This window comes from Gopherus evgoodei, chromosome 1, assembly GCF_007399415.2.
Source record: "Gopherus evgoodei ecotype Sinaloan lineage chromosome 1, rGopEvg1_v1.p, whole genome shotgun sequence".
Taxonomy (NCBI): domain Eukaryota; kingdom Metazoa; phylum Chordata; order Testudines; family Testudinidae; genus Gopherus; species Gopherus evgoodei.
Genome location: NC_044322.1, coordinates 201,261,074 through 201,273,140, shown reverse-complemented (window position 1 = coordinate 201,273,140; position 12,067 = coordinate 201,261,074). Strand labels below are relative to the sequence as shown.

The 12,067-nt window shown below is 43.6% G+C and overlaps 1 protein-coding gene across 5 annotated transcripts in view; it reads left to right on the top strand.

The window, feature by feature from the left end:
* The window catches only part of NFKBIZ (NFKB inhibitor zeta), a 28,573-nt gene that overhangs the window by 5,844 nt on the left and 10,662 nt on the right, over positions 1-12,067 (top strand). Inside the window, exon 1 of one of the 5 annotated variants that reach the window (XM_030582381.1) lies at positions 706-783. The exons of 1 other annotated variant lie outside the window; for it this stretch is intronic. Coding sequence is in view for 1 of the 4 variants with exons in the window: in XM_030582354.1 (XP_030438214.1) it covers positions 11,588-11,819 (232 nt within the window). In the remaining 3 variants the exon portion in view is untranslated. Of the gene's footprint in view, positions 1-705; positions 808-4,102; positions 4,256-11,512; positions 11,820-12,067 lie in introns of those variants that run through there. 3 more of the 5 variants (XM_030582361.1, XM_030582371.1, XM_030582354.1) reach the window with 3 other exon arrangements.

The window sequence follows — 12,067 nt, the reverse complement described above, 5'->3', positions numbered from 1 at the left end:
TAACTTTACTGCATGCGGTATAAAGGAACCTGAGTAATGAGCTCGGAGTCGAATCGAGCTCATGGGAAACTCAATGGAACAGGTCTCGGAGGCTACCCCAATAGCATGGTGTGTCCAGGATAGGAGGAGCCCTCACTAGCATCTCACTGATCCATGATTCATCCATCTCATGTGCATTTCACTTTGCCCTTTCTTTCCACCTTCTGTTCTTTTTCCTCCTTCTTAGCCCTCAAAATATAAGTATGTTTCATCCAACACCCTCATGACTAGGTCCTCTGCCTATCAATCTGCATCCTGTATTGTCTGATCTGCTTTGCCAGATCCTGCACTGCAGCTTGTCTATCCACCACTCCTGTACATCTATACCTGGTAGAGCAGGGGGCGGACCAGTTATTAGTGACATGGTCTGGCTGTGGGAAGCGCATGAACAATGCTCCAGTACCACAGTATGATAGTCTGTTCCAAGTTAACTAGCCCATAAAACAGGGAGCACAGCAGAATGTCAAGGACTGGATCCTAGGGCCAAAAACTGGGCAGGTGATTCAGAATTCAGTAGGGTAGATGAAGCAATGATGCTGAAGAAAGTAGCTGAATTTGCTGGAAGTGTGGAATGTCGGAACTAGGCAGAGTTCAGGGCTCTTTTCTCCTCCTTCCACCCTCTCTTCTTTATCTCTAGTCTTCCCTGTCCCCTCCACCCCCAGTTTTCCTGCCTCCAGCTGCCTGAGTCATACCTCCAATCTCTTCTGCCACATTTGTCTGCTTGACTCAGCGTTCCTCAAGGAGGTGTGTTTTGTCAATAGTGAGAAGGTATTTTTGTCTTAGCTGTCTTTTACCGTCTATCTTTTTTCTTCCATTTCAGTTTCCCTCTCCACTTTATTTATTTATTTTTTTAAACTTTTCTCCTTTGTCTCTTGGCTTCTCTTCTCTGGTTTTCAGTTCCCAGTGTGTCTCATTTTTGCCTTTGACTTAGTAAAGAACAGTACAAAGTGGCAGTTACTTTACCGAAAGAGGAGACTAGCTCAAAATAGGTATAGATCTTTTAAAGAAAAAATACCAATAGAGTCAGAATCAAGCAAATATTAGGTTTTCTCATAGAAAAAGACATGTAAAATAGGCATGTAGATTAGCTATGCACCTCTCACTCCTGGTAAGTTTGTAACTTCTATTTGAAATGTAGTCATGTGTCTCTCTTTAGGTGCCTCTTATCCTACTGAGTTCCTACCATGTCTCCAAAGACAGTTGCAGTTCCTCTAATTGTGGTGGACTCCTAGTGTGGTCTAGGTCTGGGGATGCATGGGTTTTATTCTCTGTTCTGCCACTGAGCTACTGTATGTCCCTGGTCAAGTTGAATCACTTCTCTGTGAGTGTCAAGTATCAGAGGGGTAGCCGTGTTAGTCTGGATCTGTAAAAGCAGCAAAGAGTCCTGTGGCACCTTATAGACTAACAGATGTATTGGAGCATGAGCTTTCGTGGGTGAATACCCACTTCGTCGGATATTCACCCACGAAAGCTCATGCTCCAATTCGTCTGTTAGTCTATAAGGTGCCACAGGACTCTTCGCTGCTTTCTCTGTGAGTGTTCCCATTCCACTCTTTTTTGTCCATCATAACTACGTAGATTGTATGCTCTTGTGGAAGGGATTGTCTCTTACTGTGTGTTTGGCAGCCGTTGTTCTGGGTGCTGCACAATCTCAGTTGTAGGTTACAAATGATCATTTAATTCCCTAGATGGCTTGAATGGTGTGGGAAAAAATCCCAGTTCCTAGAAACCTTTCACATTGGAGGTAAGATTTATGATGACTTGTTTTCACAGGTTGGGGAAGGCATAGAGTTTTCGGACACAGAATTTGCAGGGGTACTTTATATAATCTCAAGATTTATCCTGGTCTCTCCTCTCTACCTAACCTGGCAATGAGTTGGAGGCAGGCCTGTGGTCGGTGGATGCCCTGTCTCATCTAACAGGAAGTATTGTCTCTGGAATCAAGGCAGAGCTTCCTCTTCCTAACATGAGATGCTGCGTACAACGGAGCCCCATGATTACGACACATCACCAAACTAGGCAAGCATTCTAGATGTATTCATTTGGTTCAGAAAAGGCACAAGCACGTGAGCCCTTTCACATGAAGTTGTGAAACAGATACTAAAATATGTAGGCGGGAACCAGGGCTAGTGGTAAGAACAGATGTCTGGGGGCCTGCAGATCTGAGTGCTGTTCCTTCTTCTGCCACAGACACCTTATCTGTGAACTTGGGCAAGTCTGCCGTGCTCTTTGCTGCAGCTGTCCCCACTTGCAAAGAGAACTTACATACATCATAGGTGTATTGAGAGACCTATTGTAATTAATGTTTGGAAACTGCCTCAAGATCCTCCCTGGAAAGGTACCATAGGAGTGAAAAGGATTATAGTTTGGGCATAGATGCATTTTTCTGTGATTTATACAGGCCTGAGCCTACCATCACGACCATTCAGCTAATAAATAATAAAATACTAGAACCTTCTTGAAACAAACAGCTCCTATTTCAAAGAAAAATGTTTGAGTGCGTCAAGATTATCTGTTGGCCTTTTTCCAGTGATAGAATATCTCTGAGAACAGCAAAAACAGAACCCACGCAGCACTTCCTGGCTATATGGGGTGTGGTTTCAAAATGATCACCTTTGGGAAGGGAAGGTAATCTCATACATCTTTCAGCTTGTTCAGACAGGCGGGGGCGGAGGTTACTGCTATGTTCTTCACATCCACGTTCCAGTGCAATAGGTGGCAGTGATAGCAAATGCACAGAGAGATGCTAAGGGAAGGTTGTTCAGTGCATTTACCTTTTTGGTGCTGGCAACCAGCATTGATATTCATTATAAGCATGCTGGGGCAGGGTTAATGATGGATGCTTAAAGCAGTGGATGCTACCTCTATGATGTTTAAGATTCAAGTGCCACTGGCCTGCTTGCTGTGTTTGATAGGTGTAGCAAGTCCTGGCATACATCACCAGGGGAAGGATAGGTTGTCTGCTTGTGTCTGTGCGAGTTTATAGATTGATCCAAACTGCTCTTAGAATACTCCAGAGACAACAGTGTACTGAAGATCACAGTCATCTCTTTTGGTGGATGATATTTTACATTTGATTAAAATTGTTATGGTAAATGAAGGAGACCTACCTTTTCATTCTGTAGAACATTTAGCTCATCATGCAAAGCCTTCATTTGCTGAGGATTACGAGTATCAGTTAAACCTAAACCACCCTACTGAAGCCAGCGGGATGGATAGATGGAACACAAGATAGGCTGTGACCCACTGGGGCAGATTCATCCCTGGTGTAATTTCTCTGCAGTCAAGGAATTACCATAGGGATGCATTTGGCCAATGTGTGTCACTGCTGTACAGCTTAGTTAATGTGTATAGAGCAGTATGTGGTGGTGGTGTATGTGCTTAGTAGAAGTGTTGCCAAAAGGCAAGTGACTATTCAGTGGTCCTGTAACACATTTGCAACAGAGATGCAAAGTGTCTTGTAAGAAAAGGAAAAAAAGTAAAACGTTTTTTGATTACTTGAGTGCTAAAGAAGCAACATTAAAAACAAAGCATGTCCTACGGAAATGACTTTAACTTGCACCAGGAAAGAAATCCTGCTCTCTGAGTTGCAACGTTTTGAATTGAATTAAATAAATATTATTATTTAAATATTTAAATAATATATCCCAGTGAAGTGGAATCTGATCCTGCAGTAACAATAAACAAGGACCCAGGCCTTGCTGTGGAGCATCTCGATCCTCTTCAGCAGCAGTGTGCCAGTCCGGGTTTTTCAGCATGCCCCTCAGGCAGGGGAATGTCCCTGAGATGCTTACCCTGCTTGGGAATTTCCACAGTGCAGAAAAAGTCCAAGTAGCCACTCTCGTCCCTCTCCACCCCAACTTCCTCTTGTATGTTACACCATTCCCCTATCTCCCACCTCCTGTTAACCATTGCAGAAGATAACTGGGGTCTGAATCACTACAATATAAAGACCCTGGTAGGTTACACCAGATCTGTATGTAAATAGAGTCAGGTCTCTTCTCTTTTGGCTACGAGTTAACGTGAGTAGGGCTTGTGTGAGCGTGGAGGGGGGAGTTTCCTTGCTGCTGCTGCTTCTCATTATTACATCTCGGAAGAAACTGCTGTATCCTTTTCTCTCTCACACAGATTTGGTAATTATTGAGGATCGGTTACCAGTGGGGAACAAAGTAATTGCTTATTTTGTAGATATCTAAATCACTCTACAGAAATGAAGGTACACTATTATTTTATTATTTACTTTTATAATTTAAAAATCATAATAGAAGGCATATAACTGTATTTTTTTCCCGTTGGACAGCCTTGGAAATTGCTTGTGCTATCATTGTCTAGTTATTTCTGTAGTGGAATACCAGGTGTATTAAAATGTATGATTTTGGCTAATGTTAACAGTTGACATTCAGGAATGAAGGAGCTTAAGTGAAGAGTGGGATTTTAAAGAGCACCTAAGTAATTTAGGAGCTCAATCCCATTGATTTTCACTGGGACTTGAGTGCCTAAAATACTTAGGTGCTTTTGAAAATCCTAATGGAAATCCCCTTTGGTAACTATCATGGCTTGTGTAAAAATGGATGATGGATGAAGCAGAGAAGCTTAGAGTATTAGATGAGGCATCTGTTTTAGGAAGCAGTTGTTTCAAGTAGCTTTGGCTACATTACATTTTATTTTTGTTTGTAATTTATCAATGAACTGCAGGAGGATAGAGTGGAAGCAACACAGCTGCAATCTAAAGTGAGTAGCAAGTTGTAATACATAATACAGACTGTAGACAAATACATATAAGGAAGGGAAATAAATATTTATCATGAATGGGAACTTATTGATTACTTGGAGGACTGAAACAAAGTTTATTGGCCAGTAGGAGCTTCTCTGGCTTATCATTTAATGTAAATTATTGACTCTTGCATAGCATCCTATTTCATTGTATCACACATCTTATCAGAAGGTGAGGGAATGTGTTACAGAATTGGGCAAAGTGACTCTTGTAAAGGACAAAACATGGTCTGGATGCTGGAGAGAGTAGATACATTTGGACATAGTTCTGCTACCTGGAGTAGTTGTTTGGGGGTTGGATACCTTGGTGATAGACATGGATAGGATATATTCTTCCTGTATGTCATTGTGTGGCAGAGCAAACCAAGCATGATGTCCTGACGTCTTAGGTTACCATTTCATAAAGCCAAATAATAAAGGACAAAAAGCACCTAGGAACACTTAGAATTAGGGCACCTTTCTGCTCAAATTGAAACTCATAAAGCAAGACAGACACCCTTTTCCTTTTTGGTTATTAGTTTTCCGGTTTTCTTTGCAGAAGGTGTTACGTTTTGCTTCATGCCTACAGGAAATGCACAAAAGGAGGAGTGTTACTCTTGATCCTGTGTTCCTATCAGCTTCCCCTCCCTGAATTCCTGAGACTAACCTCAGCATATCACTGCTGCGTGAGCAAGTGTAGGTCGTGGAGGTTAAAATTGTTTGTGTCCCAAGCCCCCTTTTAAGGGACTGTAATGAAAAGGGCAATAGTAGTGAGTAGGAGATGTGAATCCAACTTTGCCCATGGCCTGGCTCCTCCAAAACAAAATTCTGCAATCGCATCTGCATGATGGATCTGGATTTAGATATTTTGTATTCCCAGCTCAGTTTTCTTGCCTGGTAGGAAGAACAGAATGCTGGAACTGAGAGCTCTTCCCCCCCAATGCCAGCCCCCCTCCCAGTTATTTGAGAACAGAATTTTGTTAGCTGTCAACCTGGGTCATGTGGCTTATTTCCAAGAGTCCTGAAATTGTAAACTGAATTATATAGGGTTGATATATTGCTGTAATTTGTTGTTATCCATGACTATGATGACTCCTTTTAAATATGTAACACCGCCCTCAGATAGACTAGTGCTGTCCAGTGGATGAGGATTACATACATTTAATAGAGGGCAAAGTCGGTCCCAAGACATACAGTTTATGCCTGTACTATGTAACTTTTAACCACGACTTTCAACACTTTCCTTGCTATGGCAAAATTTTGTCTGCTCACTGGCATTGGTTTAGGAGCTTTGTTATGATCAAATTTCCTGCTTCTTGAATTTCATGCTGATTTATAGATGAAAGCTGGACAACTGAATCTCAGGAGCTCCCTGAATTCAGTAGGCTTTGGATCAGGTCCATAGAAGAAAGACTTCCTCCTTAACTTACCCTTCACCCATTACACCAAGGCAATGCAGTGCATATGGGTCGTGAGACTGGAAACTTAGGGTCCTCGCCATATTCCAATTTGAGTAGCTAATTCTGACTATCTAAATTCTCCATGTCATTTCAATTGGTTAAAGACTTTTTCCCCTCTTCCAGTCCTACCCAGTTGAATGGTGATACTGTGCTTTGTTAAACAGCTGTTGCAGCCCACTCCATAAGGTGACTTAATTTCATTGGTGAATGAAGTGTTTGCATGTTCCTAAGACACGATCTAGATGTAACAAATTAAAATGTGTGCTCTGGAACACCAAGGCAGTATTTACAAATCCTAGCCTTAATGTTCATTCCAAGAGGAATGGCATGGTAAAAATCGGTGAGCAAAACATTCAGCCACATGTGGTATGTATCCCACACTAGTGAATAAGATATCCGTACCGGGTGATGTGACATTGCTCTTTGTCATGGGGAAATCTGCGTTTTGCTTATTAATTATCTTTACATTATGGTGTCACTGCTGTGCGTGTTGCTTTAGAGACCAGTCCCTGCCCTGAGGCCCTTACAATAGAAATGAGAGCGGGAACCTAATGAAAAATGATGATCACCTACAGCAGTTTGTATGTGGAGGAGGAGTGCTAGCAGCGAATAAGTGGTATGGAGAAATTGCTTATGGGAAAGCATTACTTACAAAGAATTCAGATTAGCTGCGTAGCAGTTTCATAATACATGGGAGATCTGATGTTTCTCCTCCCTACTGATCTTGGCTCTGTTTTGCCCACAGTTGGAGAGAGGCCAACCTTATTTCATTTTTGCCCTTAGTAGGGGCCTGATCCCATGAGTTGCTGGGCACCCTTAGCTCCCAATGAAGAAAAAAGGAGTATTAAGGGCATTCTGTACCTAACAGGTTTGGACCCTAAAATATTTACTGTGTATGAGCACTCCCGGTTTTCCTTTTAACATGAAGAATTATGTATGAGCATACAACACACACAAACACAATCTTTCTAGAAGTCAGTTTAGTTCTAGCCTGACATCTCCGGAAACCACCATCCACAAAAAAGGGATCAGAACAAGTATAATGAAGTCAGAAGCAATACAAGGTTCCCTGTGCTGGATTTTAGAGGTAAAAGGTGTCGCATCCCATTTCCAATCCACTGAGCTGTTCAGTCTTCTTGTTCAAACTTAAAGCAAACTTATCTACTGCTTCTGAGTAGTCTCTGAAGAGAAAATAATTGCTATGCTTTAGCCTCCAAATACTGTGATACTATTCAAAAGACAAGTACAATGTTATGTTTGACTATATTTTGGAGTGCTATTTAGAAATCCTTCTGGCACACAAGGGTGTGGCAGCTATATTTGTATAAATTGACTCAACAGCTTGCTGCGCCAGGCTAAATATACTTATTCTAGTGTAAAGAGTATTGACATCAGGAGCCTTAGTACAGCAAATATTTGCCTAGATAATGGAATACGTTTGTCAATTGTAACATTTGTATTTTCACTTTAGACAACTTAGGCAATGTTCTGCTGATCCCATCCCAGAAATATGTTGATAAAGGAATCGTATCACAAACAGTTCATAGTTGACTGGTGTATATGAATCTAAAGTTTATGAGCTCTTGGGAGGTAAAGCACAGAGCATGATGGCCAGAAGGGACAGGGCAAAGATTTCTCGATTCTGTTTTTGTGCCTCTTAGATTCTGGGGTCTGGAGCAGTTTCCAGTGTGAGTTAGAGCAACCCCAGACACTTCTCTAACTTCCAGAAGTCTTGCACAGCCACTTACGTGCTGCTCTGCAGCCCAGATTTGCCAGACCAAAGAGCACTCCCTCCAGCCACTCCCCCATGAATCCCTACCATAACTCTTGTACTTCTCCATGCTGTGGGCAGCATAGGCCCATATACATCAGCGCTAAGTCATTCCTTGCAGAGGATATTCTGCTAATGGTGGTTGTGGCCTCTTTACATTCCTTTTCTGGGAGCAGGGGCCAGATTCTGGCTCTAAATTGTTGCTCTATGGTGTTTCAAACGTTTTTGATCTGTGTTATGAAGAGTAAAATAGCACTAGTTCAAAGCTGGCTGGCAAAATCATGTCTCTTAAACTGAATTCATACTGTCATTATTAAAGAGTACTGTGGTGCTGAGACATGTAACTATGATTAAGCTAACTGGTTAATTGTTACATGTCTAAGTAGTTTCAGTGATCAGGAACATCTAGTCAAGGTAAAACCAGGTTGGTATACCTTCTGTCCACCAATATTTGACCAGCATAAGACAGCAGTTTAAAGTGAGAGAGGGAGAAGAGTTATATCTTTTAAAGGAGATAATAATGCACTGCTTAATTTTGTACGATGCCCAAATATTATAGAAGTAATGTAGGTATTTACTTGTGAATTTGTTTATTAAAGCAATGTTTCAGTAAAATGTTTGTTTCCAACTTTGGCCACTAGTTGGCATGAATGGTACACTGCATAACTGCATGACTTGTTCAGAAAAACAACATTGGCTCTTGCTGTCCTAGGTCAGTGGTATTTTTTTTGACTAGCACCTCATATTCACAGCCTATAACTGATGAGTATATGAGCCCATGTGAGGGTCTATCATAGGGAAGCTATCCACTGCCTGAGAGTTTGTTGCACACAGTAACAGAAAATGAAGGTGGTACAATTCTATTTGATTGTATTTGAGCTGGGTCTAATATTCTGACCTCAATTTACACCTGCCCTGTGGAGCTGTGAGTATTGTTGCATTAATGTGCTATTAGAGCCCCACCAGGCGAGGCTGGTAGTTGCATGTGCTGAATTATTGCATCTACTGGACCTCATGTTTCTGCCAGTGCCTCTCTCATTTTTGGCTGTGCTTGCTCTATGTTGGTCCCTCAGAGGAGTAGATATTCCAGCCTCTTTGTGCCACTATCGTGTCCTCTACCCGAGGAAGACTTTCCAATACTGGACACGTTTATTGGGGTCTTCGCCAGTGGAGCCACCAGAGATCCTGCTTGATGTTCAAGACCTTTAGCATGATGGTTTTAATACCTAAATGTGGCAACATAAAATTATTGTTATGTATATGGAAGTTACTGGGAAATGGCAACAGCCTTTATAAGGTTGATGTGAGCCAGTGAGCGGATCCTGTGCAATAAATGGGGGTATGTGAAATAGAAAGGGTTTTTGTTTACAGAGCTCAGTGGAGTTAGAAAGACCTTAATCTACCTTACTTGAACATAGGCTTTTATCAGAGGGCCTAATAAATAAGATGTCTCTGTAGAAATCGCTACTAATGAACTTAGTGTGGTGACTTGAGTGGATTTTGGATGCTAGGATAGAAACTAGGATTTAGACCTCAAATACCTTTAAGGAATGGAGCGGAGAAGAAAAACTTAGAAATAGAATAGAAAAATCAGAAAACCCTAGTTAAATCAAAACAATTAAACTGAAGCTAGATTTTATGCAATATTCTTCATGGGACATAGAGCTCCACTTAAGTTCACCCAAAGTTCACCACTCTAAGATAGTGGTATCTTAACCTATTTACTATTGTGGGTTGCATCTGCAGCTCTGTATATGTTATGTGGGCCAAATCCACACAATATATATACAACCTGTATGGCCCTGAGGATGTCATATGGGCTGTAGCAGTGTGCTGACTGGGCCACAAGCAGCCCTTGGGTTGAGAACCACTTCCCCAAGGTAATATTCAGGGAATGTTCTCTTCTCTTCCTATGTGTTTTTATAGTGCTTAACAAAATGGGGCCATGAACTTTACTGGGACCACTGGGAGCTTCCACAATACAGATAACACAATGAATTTGATTTTGTGTGAAAGGTTTTTTTAATTAATCTTGACATTTTAATGAGAATGTTATTGATAATTGCAACATGATCTAATTATTTGGATTATATACTCTTCACATGTAAACTACTGTGTGCTTGTTAAGAAGGGAAACCCATTTGCAACAATAGTTAAAACAAAACACCCACCCACACCTAACCACTAAAGAACTAGGTAACACTCCAGTTCTATGTACAATATTGAGCTTTTGGTGTAGGGCAGCTGTAGACATGTAAAGTCTGATCAGTCTGTGCAGTTCTCAGAAAACTAGTTTAGGGAGTCATTCATCAGTTACCAAGTGTGCAAAGAATTTTTTCTGGGGTGAAAGGATCTCACATCTTTGTAGTAAAGTTATGTCTATGCTATGGGGACTATAGGGACATAGCTGTGGCACTGTAGATGCAGCCTATGGAAACAGGCTTTTCCATTGCTGTAGGAACACTACCTCCCTGAGCTATGGTAACTAGGTCAAGCAAAGCATTCTTCCATTGAGCAAGCTGTGTCTACCCTAGGAGTTAGACTGACATAGCTACAGCCTTCAAGTGTGTGTTTTTTTCACATCTCTAAGCACAATAGCTATGTTGACCTAAAGATTTAAGTGTTGACTAGGCCTAAGAAATAGTGACAATAGCTACCCGCTATCAGTGCAGCATTATTGAGTGTGCTGTTGAATTGAACATGGTTTGGGAAGAGAGAAAAATCAATTTACTGCATCTATAAAATCTATGAACTGATTTTGCAAAACCAAGGCCTGCTGCAGTCAACAAGAATGCTCACACATGATAAGACTGCTGGTGGAAATATGTGAATTTTAAGCTTTATGTGACTACTGTGTTTCTGACATTGGCATGAAAAGTTTGTATGGTAGCTGCTTTTGTTTCGTAGTTAACCATGCAAATATTTCTACAGGTGGTTAGATTTGAGTGTATAGATTAAATACATACAAAAACAACCCTCCTCTTCCACCTGATATCGAAAAGAAAATGTGGGTAATGAAAAGTAATTCCTCTTCCTCGTTCCCCTGTTTGTTTATGTATCGTTATGTGGTCCCTAATGCCATATCAGCTGGTCAAAAGTCGAAGTTCCCCCCAGCCAATGACTCACTGGGTTGATGCGGTTGTGCTCAGCGGTCCACAGGAGAGGGCTGTGGCTCTGTCCCTCTCTGCCTGTCTCCACCCCGCAGGAAATGGACCGGAGAGGGACAAACACTTGCAGTAGGGGCGGGGGGGGGGGGTTGGGCTGCCGCGGGCTAATGATTCACCCACCCAGGCGCGGACACCGGGCAGGCCGCGCTAACCAAGTGCAGCCAGCGGGGTGTTGCCCAATCCTGGGCATTTACGGGAACTCCCGCCCTCGGCAGCGCATCACGCCCGGCCGCGGCCAATGGCCGGGGCGCCTGCTGCTTCCCCGCGGCCCGGGGCGGGGCCGCTATTAGAGCCGCTGCCGCCCCCTCTGCCTCCCACTCCTCAGCGCCCTGGCTCAGCCCGCGGTGGGTGCTGCTGCTGCTGCTTCACGCCAGTCTCCCCGGCCCGCCCCGCGGAACATGATCGTGGACAGCAACCGGGAGGCGCCGGCCGACGGCGACTCCATGAGCAGCCCCTTCAACCTGGCCTATTTCTATAGCGCCTCCCCCTACTCCAGCGACGGCAGCTGCTCGCCGGCTCACTCCGCCCCGGGGTCACCCGGCTCCGACTCCGAGCTGTCCGTCAGCAGCGGCGGCGGCGGCGGCGGCCGGAGGAGGGACTCCCTGGAGAGCGGCCGCCAAGCCCTGCAAGGTAGGCGCCAGCCGGGCCGCGGGGAGAGACGCGCTCCCCGCTGCGTGCTTCTCCTGGGGGCTATTTGTTAGCCGGCGGCGCTGCGAGCCTGGGCATTTAGAGCCAGCGCACAGCGCGGGCCCCTCGAAGGCAGAGCCGAGCCTCTGCCTTCGCCCTGGCGCTGCAGGGGCGCGTCCGCAGTCAGCCGAGCCAGCTGGGCAGCTGCGGGGCTCCCCGCGCCTTGCCGCCCTCCTCCGCCCCCGGGGCGG